General features: G+C 37.2%; 4 protein-coding genes across 5 annotated transcripts; 3 read left to right on the top strand and 1 right to left on the bottom strand.

Moving 5' to 3' along the window:
* Positions 1 to 440: 440 nt before the first annotated feature.
* On the top strand, positions 441 to 1,576 carry LOC113335518 (secoisolariciresinol dehydrogenase-like). Of its 2 annotated transcripts, XM_026581554.1 has the most exons (2): positions 441 to 1,034; positions 1,152 to 1,576. In XM_026581554.1, the coding sequence occupies exons 1-2, from the start codon at positions 575 to 577 to the stop codon at positions 1,433 to 1,435; spliced, it is 744 nt and encodes a 247-aa protein (XP_026437339.1). In that variant the 5' UTR covers positions 441 to 574; the 3' UTR covers positions 1,436 to 1,576. The 2 variants fall into 2 exon arrangements, with proteins under 2 accessions (XP_026437339.1, XP_026437338.1); XM_026581553.1 differs by having other exon boundaries at positions 441 to 1,576.
* Positions 1,577 to 4,789: 3,213 nt separating this feature from the next.
* Positions 4,790 to 5,700, bottom strand: LOC113335612. Its single transcript, XM_026581631.1, has 3 exons — positions 5,402 to 5,700; positions 4,842 to 5,083; positions 4,790 to 4,795 (listed from the first exon to the last, which is right to left on the bottom strand). The coding sequence occupies exons 1-3, from the start codon at positions 5,559 to 5,561 to the stop codon at positions 4,790 to 4,792; spliced, it is 408 nt and encodes a 135-aa protein (XP_026437416.1). The 5' UTR covers positions 5,562 to 5,700.
* Positions 5,701 to 14,655: 8,955 nt separating this feature from the next.
* LOC113335665 lies at positions 14,656 to 15,817 on the top strand. Its single transcript, XM_026581685.1, has 2 exons — positions 14,656 to 14,835; positions 15,034 to 15,817. The coding sequence occupies exons 1-2, from the start codon at positions 14,760 to 14,762 to the stop codon at positions 15,522 to 15,524; spliced, it is 567 nt and encodes a 188-aa protein (XP_026437470.1). The 5' UTR covers positions 14,656 to 14,759; the 3' UTR covers positions 15,525 to 15,817.
* Positions 15,818 to 17,913: 2,096 nt separating this feature from the next.
* On the top strand, positions 17,914 to 19,075 carry LOC113335666. The gene is made up of 2 exons (XM_026581686.1): positions 17,914 to 18,045; positions 18,299 to 19,075. The coding sequence occupies exons 1-2, from the start codon at positions 17,970 to 17,972 to the stop codon at positions 18,790 to 18,792; spliced, it is 570 nt and encodes a 189-aa protein (XP_026437471.1). The 5' UTR covers positions 17,914 to 17,969; the 3' UTR covers positions 18,793 to 19,075.

Below are 19,075 nucleotides of genomic sequence, written 5' to 3'. Positions count from 1 at the left end.
AAAATTAATCTAATAGATCTTAGAAGTTCCATAAATATAGAGTTTTTTTCATATTCTTGCTCCAAAAAGATATATATTTGCGCCAGAAAAAAATATATCGATGGCTAAGTAGAAAATTGAAAGATCTTCTATTCTCCCTAAAAATACGGCAGTAAACATACGGAATTAGTCGGCAGAAAAAATGTACGGTCGTTAACTAAAAGATTAGCTGACGCCATGTATGGCTAGATGGCTGTCCTGTGTGCTGCTAGATCAAGTTTGCTCTAGCACTGCTAGAGCAAAAAATTTTCCTTTCTTTTGTTGGTTAGCTACTTGCAATTATTTTAGATTCATTCTCGAAAAGTGGGCAAGAAAAAAGAATCCAATCTATCTCGTGGGATGGGATATATGCACTTTGTTTAATAACTCAAGAAAACAGAAATCATAATTTAGTAGTTTGACCTTTCTACTCATTCAGTTTACATATCCTTACTTTGAATCATATTAACTGTGAAATTGGATCTTAGATTCTTAGATCATTGATCAATCACTAACTGCATAAATCTGCATTAGATCTCTCTCCTTTTGTTAGAAGATGGATGGTTCCACATCTGAAGTGATCCCCTTGGGTAAAAGGTTACAGGGTAAGGTAGCAATCATAATGGGTGGTTCCATTGGTATCGGTGGTGATACTGGAATCGGAACAACTACCGCAAAATTGTTCGTTCGCCATGGAGCCAAGGTTGTCATTGCGGACATTCAAAATGCTCTCGGTCTATCTGATTTGTCTGAAGATTCTGCTGACATGATGTCATATTATGTCTACTGCGACATCACAAAAGAGACGGATATACAAAATGCGGTAGATAAAACGATTGAGAGGTATGGCAAGCTTGATATTATGTATAGCAACGCTGGGATCCTTGGTGATGGATACGGTAAATCTGTATTAGATGGTACTCTGGAGGATCTACAGAGAGTGTTTAATGTCAATGTTTTTGGTGCGTTCTTGTCTGCTAAACATGCTGCTAGAGTTATGGTTCCAGCAAAGAAAGGTAGCATAATCTTCACTTGTAGTCTTGCTTCGGTTCTCGCTGGAGAAACTTCGAATGCTTACACAATGTCCAAACATGCAGTGTTGGGATTAACTAAGAATTTGTGTGTTGAATTAGGAGAGTCTGGGATCAGAGTCAATTGTATTTCTCCATTTGTGATTGTCACTTCAACGGTGAGCAGTGGTGGCGGAATAGAAGCTGGCAGTTTGGAGAATGTGGTTCATGAGTCGGCAAACTTGAAAGGGGCGATCCTGAAAACAGACGATGTGGCGGAAGCAGCGGTGTATTTGAGCAGTGACGAGTCGAAGTATGTAAGCGGGCTTAACCTTGTTATTGATGGTGGATATAGCACCACAAATCCTACTTGTAGCAGGAATTTGAAATCCCTAATTAGTGATTGACAGTAAGTTATTATCAGCTTATGCTTTCTCTTGTAGACAACGTTTCAAAAAAGGAAAACGACTAATGGAAGTTTCTTTGAATGTAGTCCGTAGAACTTTATTCCCCACTTGTCAAAAGTAAATAAGATTGGCATTCTGAAAGTGTCCTAGCATAGTCATCTCCAGTAATTGTACCACTATAAATTCATGTGCCGCGAAACTTAAGTGAAGAACAAGCTTGATAATCTACACAAGAACCATCAATTGCGTGCCGGCACCGTCTAGCTAGTTGTTGGCCAACCACACCAAATGGATTGATGTTTGTCACTTTTGACCATTATGCATTCAAGATTATTTAATTTGAAAAGCTTTTGCAATCTTTACATATCTTAATTTCTCCAGCATCTATAGGGAAATACAATGTTAAATTTTGTAGTAACAAAGTGAATAAATGGACCTCGATCCGCTTCGTCTAACATTCTGGATGGCTGGTACATGAAGGAAAAAATGGATGGATCTCGATCCGCATCCAATCCATATCCAACGGATTTTGCATCCAATAGATGGACGGATTGGATGCGGATAATCCAATGGATTCGTTTTAGTTAAAATTTACAGTAAAGAAAATAAGCTGACACAAATGACTTCTTATAAAACCTACATATCCTATATATGTATACAAATATAAATATGTCATGTACAACACTCCAAGCAAACATCTTAAAAATTCCTAAATGATCCATAGTACTTTCTAGAACTATATAAGTTCCCTTTATTTAACGGATATGGATGTCCAACGGATTTTCAAGATTGCATCCGAACCCGATCCGTTGTCCGTTGGATTTCATAAATTTCATCCGCATCCAACCCATTAATGAACGGTCCGGACATCCATCCGCAAATGAATGGTTGGTCCCGATTAAATCCGTGGATTACGGTCCAAATGCCCACCCCTAGGCGCATCGAGGTTTGTAAAATGAGTGGTGCAAGAAAAAATCTTCTTATGGTAGAGATGCAAAATGGGCTAAGAAGGCCGTTCTCCACTAAAATAACCAAAATAACTCTAATTGTGCTTGGAGTCAGCTGGGGCTGGGCGTGCAGTTGCACACCCATGTTCTATATTGGCACCGCCCCTGATCAGATCCCAGGTGGGGCTGCTAGTAGGAAACTCGGGTGGAGATTGGTTGTCAATCGGTTTAGAGCGCAAGTAAAACCAGGCTTAAGGTGGAGCATGCAATGCCCAAAGTTTGCAAAGGCCCACGTTGGAGTTAGTGATGAACCTCCCCACAAACTCAGTGGAGCAGGGTTCAAAGTAGGTCAGCCCCCTATCCGCTTCGTCTTTCTTGGCTAGGTTCCTCATGAGGTTCGCTAGTAGGCTAGCACGACAACCTGTTAAATTAATGTAATAGTACGTCGTTGGAGCTTAACTTGTTAGGCTTCCAACTAGTTTCATGTAATAATCATTATCCAATAATTTTTTATTATTTATTTATTAGTTAAATAATCAGTGGGACCCAACCCTTGTTAGTTTATATTAATAAAATCAATAGTGGGACCCAATTCTTATTAGTTTATATTAATAAAATCACTAGTGGGATCCTAAAATATCGGATTTGATCATTTTTTCTTGGTTTCCCATAGTGTAAAAACGTGTTTGTTCATCCACGTGGCTCACCAAGAAAAATGTTTTTGTTGATTGTCATAGGAATTGCCTTAAGATACAAATTACAATTTTAGGGTGGAATATGATTGGATTGGAGAGGTGGTTTAATATCCACGCACGCATAGGATGACTACACTTCTAATCGGCAGAGCTTCTATGTGGAGATTAATTAGCTAAACTCTTTCCTTGAATTAAACCGAGGCCTTTCAAGATAAAAAGTCTACACTTCCAATCATAAGGTTGTGAAGAATGCTTCAAAAAAAAAAATTGTGAAGTGGAAACACTATCCGATATTATGTTTATTAGTATGTTGGCCAAACTAGGGCTGTCAACGGGTCCGGGTCCTCCCGGGTAGTACATGGCCCAGAACCGGACCCGACATATCAGCGTCGGTTCCGGGTCCTAGCGGTTCCGGGGCCGGTTCCATAATGTGTTGGCCCAGAACCGGACCCGGTAAAGGTCACGGGTAATCACCGGGTCCGGGTACCCATCGGGTAAAAACACAAACTTATATCAGATTATCAGTTATATGACTTCCCAAGTGACCATCTTTAACATACATACAAAAGTAGAGTAAACTTGAGCTTAGAATCCTTAGATTAGGAAAATCAAAGTTACTTTCCTAGCTATAAGTAAGAATCTTCCATTATATATGATAAATATTAAATACAAAAGTTGGCAGACATGTTTTTAGCCGATAACTGCTCCATCAGTAGATTCAGTACCTGCCTTAATGGCTATAGTCTGTCGTATTATAACCACAAAAGTTGACAGACATATCATTCTATAAACTGTAGAAGCCCCAAAAGATAAATGCGTTTTTCCTTCACAAGTACATATACAAAAAAGAAGGATGTAGTTCGCGCACTTCGCATGTTCTTTGGCTATGCCTATATAATATATATATATATATACCAAAAAGAAGTTCCAACCATCATATTTCTAATTGTTCCTGCAAGAGAAACAAAAACAGTTGATCATATTCCCAATTGACCAAACAGAAGCAACCATATCACAATCAAAGACCTTGCCTGTGATTTAGTAATTTGCTCCATAAATCTTCTTTATTAGTATTATTCATTAGGGTTATCTGATCATACGTATGCAAGAAAACTATGAAATGCTGAAGTAATTCAGAGGGTCATTGTAGCAAAATATGTAAGAGGATGATTGAAAATGAATATACATATATACACAGTAACAAGTTTCTTGTTTCTACTCTTTTCATGCACTTTATCTTGTTTTGTTTTTCTACCTTTATTTACTTTATCTCATCTAATTGGAGACCTGGGTACAGGGTGCATATTCCAAGGTTAGCTGGTTATTTTACCTTAAATTGATAGTCAGTCAGTTAGACAATGTGCGATGTTGCATCATCATCGTCTGACTCGAGCTCCTCCATTGCCTCCAAAAGAGTCTGAAGTGAAGTACTACCTAACCCATATCCCTCATCTAACACAATAAAATAGTTAGTTGACGTACAAGAACCATAGTAAATGAATCACTAACTAAAATTGATATAATAGCAAACATGAATTGAATATGTTACTTACTCTTCAGCGCACTTCTTATCCAATCTTGTGTGCATATCAGAGCTTCAATTGTTTCTGGAAGCATTGAAGAACGAAATTTATCTACAACTCTACCACTGATGCTGAAAACAGATTCAGAAGCCACCGATGACGCAGGAATTGCTAATATATCACGAGCTATCACTGCTACAATTGGATACATTGGTCCATGAAATTTACACCACCCCAAAACATCAAAACTAGAATCATTCAGATCAATACCACTTCCTTTTCTAATAGGGTGAACATCAGCTGATAGATATTGCTCTAGATCTGTGCGAACAACGTCATGTTGTGAACTTTCTTCCAGAAATGCCGTCAAACCTTTCCTTCTAGAAGTAAAAGAACTTTGAGAAGATAAAGTACTACCACTACTACCAACTGAATCTTCCATGTTCACTTGATTTGTCGAAATGTTTGCTGAGTATACATGAGCTGAAGAAGCATAATTTGTTGCATATTCATTATACAATCTTTTCAAGACTTCCATAACTTCTAACTTCTTCTCCTCGCTGTTACCAGGATATATTAATGGGAAATAGTAATCCAATAATTTCATTTTAAACCGATGATCTAAAATGGAAGCTATTGCAAATGTTTTACTAGTAAGTTGCCAATATATTTCAAACTTTTTCATCATATTCACTGCCATTTTTGAGATTAATGCATCATCGGAATCACACCACTCACGAAGTTCTAAATACAAAGAACAAGCAGTATCAAAATAACGATTAACTGTCACGTATGACGTACCTGAAAAGAGAATGGTGACTTCATAAAAGACCTTCAAGCAGATTGAAAGACTACTTGCATTATTCCAGTCTTCACTCGTTGGAGCAACATTAAGAAAATCAGGTTCAATCTTCCCGAACCGGTTAAATGCTTCCCGAAATAGAAGTGCTGTTTCAAGCATCAGATAGGTAGAATTCCACCTTGTATCAACGTCTTGAATCAACTTTTTATCAGGAGCATTGACTTGCAAGCAAACTTCTTTAAATTTTTGTTGTCTTTGTGGTGAACCTCTAATAAATTTCACTGAATTTCTAATTTTCTGTATTTCTTCTTTAATTTGCAGCATCCCATGATCAACAATAATGGAAACTACATGAGCAGAACATCGAACATGGAATAATTCCCCATCCAAAAGTAATCCATTATCTGGTTTTAGCTGAGCAAGAAGTTCACTTACCACGACTTTGTTAGTTGAAGCATTATCCAGCGTAATTGAATCTATCTTCCTATCTATATTCCACTTGTACAACTGCTCCATCAGTACCTTTGCAATGTTAACTCATGTGTGTTGCACATCCACAGCGTTAAAAGATAAAATTCTCTTCTGAATCTTCCATTCTTCATCAACATAGTGAGCTGTCAAAGCCATATAACCTCTATTCTGAGTGGTACAAGTCCACATATCAGTAGTAAGGCTTATGCGACTCTGTACCTTACTAAAAATATCGTACAAATGCTTCTTTTCCATTTGATAAATCTTTATGCAGTCTGACTTCGTAGTGTTCCGCTTCACAAGTTTAATATTGGGTTGTAATGAAGTCAGCACCCTTCTAAAACCAATGTACTCTACAAATGAGAAAGGGAGTTCATGCAAGATAATCATTCTTGCAATACAATCACGAGTTAACGAGTTACTTCTTGGTTAAACTTAAAGTTGTAAGCAGCTACTGACCCATCTTGTGTTTCACTAGCTTTCAAGAACATTTGGTTAATTTGCTGTTGTGCTCCTTTGTACGCCATACAACTATTTAGATGTTTCCTCAAACTGCTTGTCCCATTTTTGCTCTCCGCACCAATATTCCTCTTGCAGTGCTTGCATTCTCCGTGTGTTTTCCCTTTTATCAATACCTCTTGAAATTCAGCCCAATACTTTGAGGTTCTTTTGCGTTTACGTGTAGGTGACGGAACCACATCTGTTGTTGCCGCTTCTATATGATCAGAATCAGAATCACCAGTATCACTTGACTCACTGGCTACAGTTTCTACTTCTTTCGGCTCTGCTGAGTTTACAACTTTACTCTTCTTTGCAGCCTTCGAAACGGCAGCTTTAGGAGGCGGCATACACGGGGATTTCGAAACGGTAACTTTAGTCTTCTTTACAGGAACACAATGATCACCAACACTACTTCCTGTTTGACTTTTCATGTTGCCTCTGCAAGGAAAACCCAACAAACATCTGTATCAGCCTATCAGGTGTCATAAAGTAATCCATAACAAATTTTCAGAATCATAAAAAATTGCCCATTCACCAGTAATTCAAAATCACTAAAGTAACACCCAATACTGCAAATTAAAAAATTCTTTCCTCTTGAGTAAGAAGAAACGAAAGGGGTAAATTCAAAACATCCATTCACCATTCACAGATTCAATAATAACATAAACAAACAAATTAAAACCTAAAATATCCAATTTCATAGACAAAATGTTACCATAATCATCATCATAATAATCCATGTTTTCAAAATCCCCAAATTCATGAAACCCTAAAACGAAAACATAACTCATAACAAAGAAACCCTAAAAACAATATAATAATAACCTGAAGAGAGGATCGATGAACCACCAATCAATTAATCAACGTTCTGCATAACATCATCAGTAGTAAACTTGGTACCCTTATCTTTATCAGCAGCAGCTCTACCTTTGGCCTTACGAGTTACGATCCAAGAGCGACTTCCTATCCTTATCAAGTCTGAGCTTAGTAATAACAGTATAACACACTTTGAATCTTTGATGGATTAAGTGATTAACGCCAACATTAACAGTAGATCGGATTCATAGGAACGGGTGGTGAAAGCTCTAACTACTTCTGCAGGCAGAGGCAGGAGAAGAAAGTAGATCGGAATGGGGGCGAGCTTCTCATCCTTTCCTTATATATGACCTAATTTCGCTGGGGATTTTACAAAATTAACCTTTATGAAATACCCGAATACCCGCGGGTACCCGACGGGTAGGATCCGGATGGACCCGTTCATAAACGGGTATATATGAGTAATTACCCTCCGGGTCCAAAATGGTTAATGGGTCCAATTTAAGGATCCGGAACCGGACCCGAATACGTCGGTTCCGGTTCCGGACCCGGGTAATGGGTACCCATTGACAGCCCTAGGCCAAACCCAAAATGGGGTTGGATGTCGATAGATCTTAATATATATGAAGAACAAGAATAATGTCTCAATTATCACAATTTCAAAGAAAACAATGCCTTACAATGATACATAATTTCGAAGAACAAGAACAATGCCTTAATCACACATGATTTGACTTGATGGTGATTTATTTGACTGCACCAATGTTCTTGAAAGTATCCTTTAAGTTTATTGTGGATTGTGGATTGGATTGTGAATATAGGCTAGAAAATAGGTCAGGGTGGAACTAATCTCCTCAATCTCCCAATTATTACGAAGGATTTGATTTGATATGATGATGATTGATTGCACCGATGCGCTTAAGAGTTTGTTTTAGTACGCAGAGTGTTGGCATCAACTCAATACTAATTAGCAATAAATTGTGAGGTCCTATCAAGTTAAAACAGTTAACTAGAAGGTAAATCAATGTGGATATAAACTAGAGGGTAAGTTGTTGTGGGACTAATCTCCTCAACGTCTTTGTGATAACACCAAAGAACAATTGCTTATTTAACCAATACAAAAAGTTCAGTAGCACTCTTGTATCAGGATATTTTCTTACCAATAACAAATTTATTTGATTAGTAATGAATTTTCAGATCCTAGCTTAGAAGTGTAAAACGTGTCGGCCCATCACAGCACAGCCTATCACGTGTTTAGCATGGTATGTGCTATGCAGGAGATTAAGCCATGATGTGTTGTGCTAGAAGGCGTGATGTGTGCCTGAAAAATAAACATGTTGTGATGTGATCTGTCGGGCACATTTATTTTATATTCTCCAATCCGGTCCGCAAGTTATAACCCCAAAGGTGTCATTATCCATCCACAAAAACCCATCAAAACAAAAGTAACACAAAAACCTCATCAAAACAAAAGTAACACAAAAAACCCCAAAGAATTTGATGAAACCAATATTGAAATTTGGGGTTTTGTATCAATTTTTAAAAATTTGGGGTTTTTGTATCAACTTTGTTTAAGATGGAGCTTTAATGGATCCCAACATTTGAACGGGGTTTTTGTACCACAAGTTTGGTCACCTTGGGTTTTTATGACTAGTTATGTTTCATTTCCTCCCAATATAAATGTTTTCCAAACATTTTAGGTATTATATGTGTTATTATGAAAAAATAAGTCAACATAACGATAATAAAATATCAATAGCTGGCTAGAACAAAGGCTCTTTTGTGAATTATACACAAAATGTGATGTATTGTGCCATGTTGTGTAGTATTTTATACATATTATGACCTGCTTTCTTAACATGTTGTGTTGTGTCGTGCCACGTATTTATGCGTGTCGCGTGTTGTTCTGGGCTAATGTGCCGATTAGTCGAACCCAATCCGGCCCCTGAAACTAACGTGTTGTGACATGCTGGACTAAGTCACGTGCTTGGATGGGCCGTGTTCAAATTTTAGCGTGTTGTGCTGGGTGGTGCTCGTGCTGACACTGCCTAATTTACACCTCTATCATAGCTAACCGCCTGGAAGGATGGATATTCGGCTTCAACTTAAAATGATGAACATCAAATGACACCATAGTTTGGTTTTATTAATGGATAAGCATGCATCCAATTCGTTTACAAGTGGCGGGATTCTATTGGTCGGAGCATTAAAATTTGAATAACACATCGTTTACACCCTGTATTTAACTGGCCGTTTGTAACACTGTTAGCAAAAATATGGGTACACAACGCTTCCGTTAGGATTTACGGCTAACTAATTACGTACACCCCTAGTTAGCAATTCGGGATTCGGCAAACTACGGAACGTCAAACGTACGAGTATTATACGATTTTGTAAAATCCAGATTCGGTCCAAAATTCGGTCAACGGGACGTGATTCGTCAGTAATTCGGAACGGCATACGCACGTGTATAATTCGATTTATAAATGTGAGTTCGGCTCTGAAAATTCGGTATCTATATATAACAAATAATTTGTATTTATAAGGTCATAGACCAATTTTTATGCAAATGTGTGAGTTATTTAAAGAAAAAATAAACTTAATATGATGATATTAATAATATATACAACATTAGTTATCCAAGAGGACGTTGTATGGTGGTTTAGATGCTTGGTTAGTGAGTTTGAGATCTCTCTCACCTTCACCTTCAAATCTCTTCAGTCGTTTTTGTTTCATAAAAATTACAACATATTCGGTCGTGTATGCTCGGGAGGCAGTAAAGCCCAAAAAGTGGAGTCTTTGAAAAGTAAAAGCTAAAGAATTTATGGCGAATTAAGCTGACGTATCATTCGGGATACGTAAAATTCGTGAACGATTCACGAATAATCCGGAAATGCCACGTAATACGCGACTTAGGTTCGGAGTTGCAAATGTACGCGAATAAGACGGTAAAATTCGTGAACTTACTAACTAGGCTTACACCTGGTTTACACCAAAGATTTAACTGTATGTTACTGACGTCCGTTAATTGTACAATACATCCGTGAAATTATCATCATCTAAAACCATTTATTTTTTAATTTTCTTCATTGGTTCTTCAGTAAAAAAGCGGCTGCCTTGGTTCTCATCGTCTGAACTCAGAAGAAAAGTAGAACTCAAAGATTTCAATGGAGAATCAATCATGGACTGAAAGTATCCGAAGCAATAGAAGATGGACTATCCTCTCTGGTGAGATTTTCTTCATCTTAATCTACACCGACATTTATTTCCTTTTGTTAGGGTTTCCAAAACTCAATCTGTTGAATTTATATCTAATTTGTTTGTAAAAAACAATCAATTTTTGTATTGTTGATCGATCTTCTTTTTCTGTTTTGTTAATTTTGGGTATCATTAGGTTTGATTTATCAATGTGATTCACACTTGATTATCGTCATAAATCAGGTTCTTTTAAGAAATCCAGTGAAGAAGTCTAAAAAGTTAATGTTAATGATGCATATTGCAATTAACCAAATTTGTGGTGTGGTGAAGGCCTACCTTGAACTTTGAGTTGCATTATGGCCTACTGAAATTGGGTTGTTAGAAGGTGTTTCAAGGGATCTGTTTGCCGTAACTTTAATGGGTTCTGGTGTTCGAATTTGTATCATGTTCTTGGGCTGAATTTCAGCTGAAATATATGTTGTGATTGAATTTCTGTGGTTGTACAGGATTTGAGCTGGGTATGTGTGGATAGCAACATGGCTTGAACTGGTTGTTTTGATCGAGCTTTTGGTGGAGTATTGCAATGAGAAGCTGAACTGTGTATGTCCCCTTTGATCGGATTGAGGATACAAAAGTATTTACAAGTAATAATTCTCTCTGTTTTCATATTAGGAAATTGTTACACCAAGGTATAATTTCTCCGCCCTATTAAATTGTTGTAGAAATTATTTTAGGGGAAGTTGACCATTGTGGTCATGGGTTTATAGGATTTTTGATCAAACGATTAATGCTTCACTGCTCCACCTCTTCCCCATTACCTACAAATAAAAATCAGAGTACATGTTTTTTCCTTCGCGTCAATGCCATCATGTATGTGTTCAACAAGCATATAACTGACAAGTTCCTATATATGTAATGTAGGCATTTTAACCTGGTGCGTAGCACAGATAGTGCATTACTGGTTAGAAAACTATAAGTGCATTGTTGCAGCTGAACCACCTTCACAGAATTCGGGTTGAAGTCATGTAAATATGTTTCAACACGTTCATAATAACTAATTTTGTATTATCTGTTTAATGTTTACTTATGCCTATTTAAATAACAGTCAGGGACATGGCACGCAAGAGGACTGGTACCGTCGTCAAGATTAGCGATGTATAAAGTATGCTGGGAAACCCATGATTGCTCAGATATAGATATCTTAGTTGTCACTAATGTTGCAATTGAATACGGGGTACACGTTATATCTATTTCACTTGGTGGTCTTGACTACGATCCGCACATTTATTTCAAGGAGTCAATAGCCATTGGTGCCTTCCATGTAATGAAGAAAAGGGTCATAACTGTTGCTGCAGGTGCAGACCCTCTATGCTTACTGTTGATAAGTATGCTCTATGGATCTTAACGGTGATTGCAGGTGGGGTTAGTAGACAATACAGAGGTGAAGTAAAGTTGGGTAACGGAAGGATCCTCTCGGTAAGTGTTATACTACTCTTTCTTTTTATAGTCAAAAGTCGCATCTGTAATGGTATGATTTCTTGGATCGATGCAGGAACTTGGAAACGACATTTTTACTCCACAGATTATATTCCCTAATTACTGGTGAACAAGCTGGTTTTGACACTGAGAACGACTACGATGATGATCCCAAGGACTCGAGGTAATGAAAGAATCAAAGTAGTCTCTGATTTACCATATAGTATTTCATTATTATCACTCCTCAGTATTAACGGATACAATGACAAGCTTAAATGGTACTGGATAATGATTTTATGCTCCTATTTACGTGATTGTACTATTGTAGTGTCTTTGACGAGGATACGTTGGACATAAAAGAGGTCAATGGAAAAGTGGTAGTGCGTAAATTGTCCGCGACGGAGACTCCATCTAATATAGTAGTTTCTAAAGCTGGAGGAGTGGGTGCTATAAATGTAGATAGTACTGAAGGACTCTTGAGGTATAATGATACTGCTGAACCACCTTCATATAATTCTGGATGAAGTCGTGTACCGTCCGTTTCAACGCGTTCATAATAGGTATTTATGTATAATCTGTTTGTTGTTTATTTATGCTTATTAGTCATTTTCTTTTAATCATGGGAGAATTATCAGATTGGATACGGGAAAATTTGCATATACTTTAATATATTTAGTGGGAATTTCTTTTAATCGATATCCTATCTTCCCCTGTTGAATTGCTAAGCAATATTTGTTGATACAACATGTAAAGTTAGATCTATAGTCAATCTTTCAGTTTTTGTACGTGCAAATCCGGTTTCCATATTGTCCACAGTTGTGCTGAACTGACCATTGCTTGCTTGAGTTTGGGGTGAACCAGAATAGAGCTGGGGTAACAAATACATGCAAGAACCTTTGAACAACATGCCACCATGGTTGTCATGGCCAGATGCCATGTGTGGCAACTCATGCTCATACTTTTTAGGTACATTATTGGTGAAACCAACTCATCTTCTCCTTCTTTTTTTTGTCTAGATTTAATTAGACTATCAAGTCCTTCCTGATTGTCACAGGTACTGAAACTATGTTTGCAGCAGTTATATACACGGTTACATTTCTATATCTTTTTGTTCATGATTGGTATTGTTGTAAAGTTATTTATACTGCAGGTGCAACCGTGCAAGATGTAGCTCAAGAGGCTTCCTCTATCTTTTGCTGTCTTAGCTCAACAGGAAGAGCGCATGGCTTTAAGTCATGAGGTTGTGGGTTCGAGTCCCATAGACAGCGACTGCTTTAATGCTTTGTGTATTCATATTACTCTTAATGATAGTTATTAGCAAAACTATTTGTAGTTTCTTCTGTTTCAGACTGAGCAAATGCAAATACTTTTGGACACTGAATTTCTTTTGTTGCAAGGACGTGTGCTTTCTCAAATTCCAATTTTGCTTTGTAATAAGCATCTGGAACTGATGATTACATGTATTTCTTTCATTTGTTTAGTTGGAGGCTATTTAAATAAGGTAAGCAGAGGGCATGCTAAGAAATCAGATTTTCGGTTGACGTTTCTTCTTCTTTTGTAAATGTGCAATATTTGCATCTTCTGCTGATTTTTCTTTTCTTTGTCAATTATTTCCCTGATGTATGTAGTTCCCTTTGTTGATTTTTTTTTCAACAAGGAAGCTCAAGGCTCTTCCTTTATCAATCTAATCCAGCAAGCACAATTGTTTCATATTCGTATCTATGCTACTAAATGAAACTTTTATGGTAGGGGTTGCAAAACGAAGCCGAGCCACATCAAATCAAAAATCCTAAACATGCATTGGGACGTGACGAGGCGAAGCCGAGATGCACCAAATCAAAAATCTTAAATGACGGGGCAAGGCGAAGCCGAGCCACACCAAAATCCAGCATTGGGACGAGGCGAGGTGAAGCCGAGCCATACCAAGTAAAAAATATGGTTAAAAGCAGAAACAATGATGGTGGATGGTTTTCGGGTCCGCCCGGTGCATAGCACGGGCACAAAACCTAGTGATGCGTTATTGGCCGGACGTCGCTGTCGAATAAGACACACGTCGCTTTATTGGCCGGTCACTGACACTAATGCATCAACAACAGTCGCTAATAGGTAAATTTGCAGCGCGACTGGCTTTTCTATTACTCTTCAATTAAATCATAAACAATGTAGTCAATAGAGTCAAATGAAGACGCCTCTTTGCATATCATAAGAGCAAATTATATTTTGTTGTTATTATTTTATTTTTTCCTCTTAACAGTAATGCAAGTGGAGTATGCACAGTTCAAGATTACTCCAACGGAAAATAAAACAAGAAAAAAAATGCAAACAAAAGGTCAAATATCCGGGCACCTGAGTTTCTTGATTGCTAGACAGCCAAACTCTCAAATAACTAGAGTGGCCACTGGGTACGTAGCTAGACTGCTGCAAATGTCCCAGTGGTTCGAGGCCATACTGGAAACGAAGTCTCCAAGAGAGTTGTAGGGTTATGTAATTTGAAGAAAAAATGAGGAATGGTTTCGGCAAGGGGAATCATTTTTCATTTTGGCTCCCACCTGTTATTTTCATAAAAATATCAATTTATAGACTCACATCCTCTTGTCATAAGAATAATGAGTTTTAGTTAGTACGTTGCAAGAAGATGCCTAAATTTATATATAAATATAAACCAAGATGTCGATAAAACTTACTCCACAACTAGCAAACATTTCAATCTCAATATAAATATAAATAATGAGTTTTAGTTAGTAATTGAATTAATGATATGCGGCTATCTTACATATGGTTGTGCTATAAATAGATGCGTGATGGATCCCTTAAACCACAACTAGCAAACATTTCAATCTCTGTCTTTAAAAGCAAAGATAATCACAAAATCCATTCATCCCTTCATATATAATCATGGATTCATCTCAAAGCAATAATTTCTCATATGTTGTTCTCTTTTCGCTGATATTAGGCTTATCACTGTTGTTGCGTAAGTACATTATTACTTTTCTGTCTCTCTTTTCCCGTCATGGTTATTATCCGCTGACAATGTTAGGTTAACGTTATCTTTAGACGATCCAAATATTTTTGTGGGAGCTAATTTTTTTTTTTAGTTTTTTCCATTGTGCACTATATGTTTACTATTATCAGTATTAGCTAATCTCAATATGAATTTTTGTATACGTAGAGCTTCCATCTACGGGAGCTCTAACATGTGGCGATGGAGAAACTTATGTTCTTAACAGGACAGTGCATGTCAGTTCCGATCAGTTCTGCAGGACTTGCCCCGTAGAAGTCGAGGAGTTATGTAGACTGCAAGGAAGACCTGTGTCCACAGTAGAGTGCAATTGGTGGAATTCTCCCCCACAACTAAGGGAATCCAGGTGCGAAGGTTGTTGTGGTAAACCTACTGCAACACCAGCGCGTCCAATATCAAACACTGAATGTCAAGCAGGAGACATAGAGACATCTTTCCCCTTGTATCCTAATTTCCCTTGGGATTGTGGTCTATGTCAAGAAGGTTGCGAAGAGAAATGTGCGCATGAAAGTAAATGCATGAAAACTGGACCTACCAAGGTATCTAGACAAATGTGCACATACATGCAATACTGGGGGGAAGCCATTTTTGTGTGCAATTGCTGTTGCAGAAAGACAAACGCTTTAGTATCGCCTATGTGATTTTAATTAAACTTTGTCATGTACCTTGCTTTTGTGTGTTTCTCCGTGACCTAGCTGCTGGTATTCATTAAGATTATCGATCTAATATGGTAAGTTCGTTAGAACCTTATACATATTTCATTGATATGATTCCTGAACCATATAATAAACTTAAATAGACAAGCAGCATGCACTATATATCTTCTATTTGTTTTGGCATTTGTTTCTGTATTTGTGTTTGTATCTGCACGGTGGTAATATTGTACTTGTCTGTGTTATTTTCCGAATGAATAAACATTTTGTTATTGTGATTATATTATGTTTAATTGTGTATTTTTGAATATCTTTATTGCGGTTTGTGAGGAGACAATTGAAAACATACAAAGAAGAGACCCATTGGATAAAATTAAAGGCGAGATCATTTAGTCGTAGGACTGGGAGTGTCTGTCAAATGTCACCGAGGGTCTTCCTATCTGTAAAGACTCCTAGTACATCTCCTGCAGTTCTGTTGTCACCGAGGGTCTTCCTATCTGTGAAGACTCCTACTGAGCTTATGTGTCACTTCTTTTTGGACATCAGATAATAAATCATTAAAAGAAAAATTGTTTACTTTCGATCATAACAAGAAACATTTTAATTTAAAAATTATGCAGTAGCTAAGCTATAGCCAAATGGAAATTTGGTTAATGGTTAATTAGGTAAACATAATTGTTCATCAAACCACAACACTCCCGGATGGTCACGAAAAAAACCAACTACGTAGATAGATGAAGAACACTAGTAATTTATTTGCTGTTAAAAGTCCAAATACTGATTTACTATAACTGCTAAATGTAAAATGCAGATTGGTGGTATCAACACCTCCAGTTTCACTTCAGTAACTTGTCTCTTAAACTCAATCTCCACCGACATCTCACTTCAGCTCTAATTTCTGCGTATTCATTCAAACCAATTAAGCTAGGCTGATTTATTGGACTCTTATAGGGGTTTTGTCCTATCTTTCCTGTAGCAACATCCCATAAGGTAAACAAAAATGCTATAGCGTTTCTTAGAGGAAAAATAAAATGAGAACCATGACAAATACATGAGACTTTCAACAATATAAAAAACATGACACCATATGTTATGAGCATGCCTAACTGATTTTATTCACAGTTCAGGTCTCAATGGAAGATGAATGTCGTCCACATAAGCTCACTCGACAAAATCACAAAGACAAAAAAAGGAATCATACCAACAAAAAAAGAAAAGACCGCTGCTTCCGGGGATCAAATCCGGCAGGGCTCAATGCAATGCTAAAGGTGAAGTGGGGATCAAGGGGCATCAACACAAAATCAATTAGCAACTGTAAATTGTATGGCCCTTTCAGGTTAAAATAGTTAACTAGAAGGTAGCTCAATGTGAAAATAAGCTACAATCTGGGACTAATCTCCTCAACATTTTTGTGATAACACAAGAACAATTGTTTGTTTAACCAATACAAAAAGCACGAAAACACTCTTGTATCAGGACATTTTACTTACCAATAATAAATTAATTTGATTAATAATGGATTTTCAGATCCTAGCTAACTGCCTGGAAGGATGTATAAACAGGCTTAACTTAAATGATGAACATCAAATGACACCATGATTTGGTTTGTTTAATGGATAAGCATGCATTCAAAGAGATGCTTAGGCTGTGCTGGGCGGCCTGACTTTTTATTTAGTCTTTATAGAACCAAACAAAAATAGTTGGTGCAACAATCGAATAAGGAAAGGAGCATGGTGCGTCATTGGCCGGCCACTGGCACTTTTATTTTTCCTTATTTATGCAAAGCTCCAAAGAAGGGAAAATAAACAGAAATGAGGGGGTGACGGACACTAATGCATCAACAACGTTGGTTAAAAGGTAGCGCGACTGGGTTTTTATTAGTCTTCGTTTAAACCATAAATAAACAATGTAGTTAGTACAACCAAATGAAGATGCGCCTCTTTGCGCAACATAAGAGCAATTTATTTTTTCTAGTAAATTTTGTTTTTTTAGAGAACTGGCCACACTGGCACTGGGTAGCTTGAGTGGTTCGAGGTCATTATGGAATAAGAAGTCTCCTAGAGAGTTGTAGGGTGTACGTAATTTGAGAAAATTTTCAAGATTTTTTTCGGTCAGGTGAATCATTTTTCATTTTGATTCTATAGACTCGCATCCTCTTGTCCAGAATATTGTATTTTAATGCTTACCTTACATGAAGATGCCTAAATTTATTTTATTTTTATATATAATAAAACAAAACATGTTGTAATTGATTGAATTAATGATAAGCGCGGGGCTAACTTACATTTTATTTTATATTGAATTAGTGATAGGCGGCTACCTTACATATGGCACTGCTATATAAATAGATGCGTGATGGATCCTATCACAATTAGCTAGCACTTTAATCTCTGTCTTTAGAAAGGAAAAGATAGTCACTAGATCCATACATATATGGAATCGTCTCGGAACAATAATTTCTCATTCTTTGTTCTATTTACGATGATACTGAGCTTAGCACTATTGTTGCGTAAGTGTAGTATGTTTTCTTTTTTTTTCCCTTAAGTTATGGTTATTAATTAAATGGGAGTAAGATCGGTCGACGATGTTAGGTTGACATTTTCCTAAGAAGATACAAATATTTTAGTGGAAGCTAATATTTTGATAATTTTTTCCATTGTGCACTATATGCTTATGTATATATTAATTTTGGTATAATTAATTTGGTATTACTATTATAAGTATCAGCTGAGCATCTCAATATGTTTTTTTTGTACGCGCAGTGGTGCCATCTGCGAAAGCTCTAACATGTGGCGCTGGGGAAACTTATGTTCTTAACAGAACAGTGCATGTCAGTTCCGATCAGTTCTGCAGGACTTGTCCTTCAGAAGTCGAGGAGTTATGTAGACTGCAAGGAAGACCTGTGTCCACAGTAGAGTGCAACTGGTGGAATTCTCCCCCACAACTAAGGGAATCCGTGTGCCAAGGTTGTTGTGGTAAACCTACGGCAACACCAGCGCGTCCAATATCAAATACTGAATGTCAAGCAGGAGACATAGAGACATCTTTCCCCTTGTATCCTAATTTCCCTTGGAATTGTGGCCTCTGTCAAGATGGTTGCAAAAAGAAATGTAGGCATGAAAGTAAATGTATGCCAACCGGAAACGCGACTGTGTCTAGAGAAATGTGCACGTACATGGAATATTGGGGGGAAGCAATTTTTGTGTGCAATTGCTGTTGCAGAAAGACCAACGCATATTTATTATCGCCCATGTGATAGTTGATTAAACTTTGTCATGCACCTTGCTTTTGGGTGTATCTCCGTGAGCTAGCTGCTGTTGTTCATAAGAATATCGATCTAATGTGGTAAGTTCGACAGAACCTTATACATATTTCATTAATATAATTGTTGAACCGTATAATAAACTTAAATGAATAAGCAGCATGCACTACATATCTTCCATTTGTTTTGGCATTTGTTTCTGTATTTGTTTTTGTATCTGCACGGTGATAATATTGTACTTGGCTGTGTTATTTTACGAATGAATAAACATTTTATT

The sequence above is a fragment of the Papaver somniferum genome, unplaced genomic scaffold (genome assembly GCF_003573695.1).
Source record: "Papaver somniferum cultivar HN1 unplaced genomic scaffold, ASM357369v1 unplaced-scaffold_15, whole genome shotgun sequence".
NCBI lineage: Eukaryota > Viridiplantae > Streptophyta > Magnoliopsida > Ranunculales > Papaveraceae > Papaver > Papaver somniferum.
The sequence above is the reverse complement of the archived record's forward strand: the minus strand, read 5'-3'. Positions and strand labels throughout refer to the sequence as shown.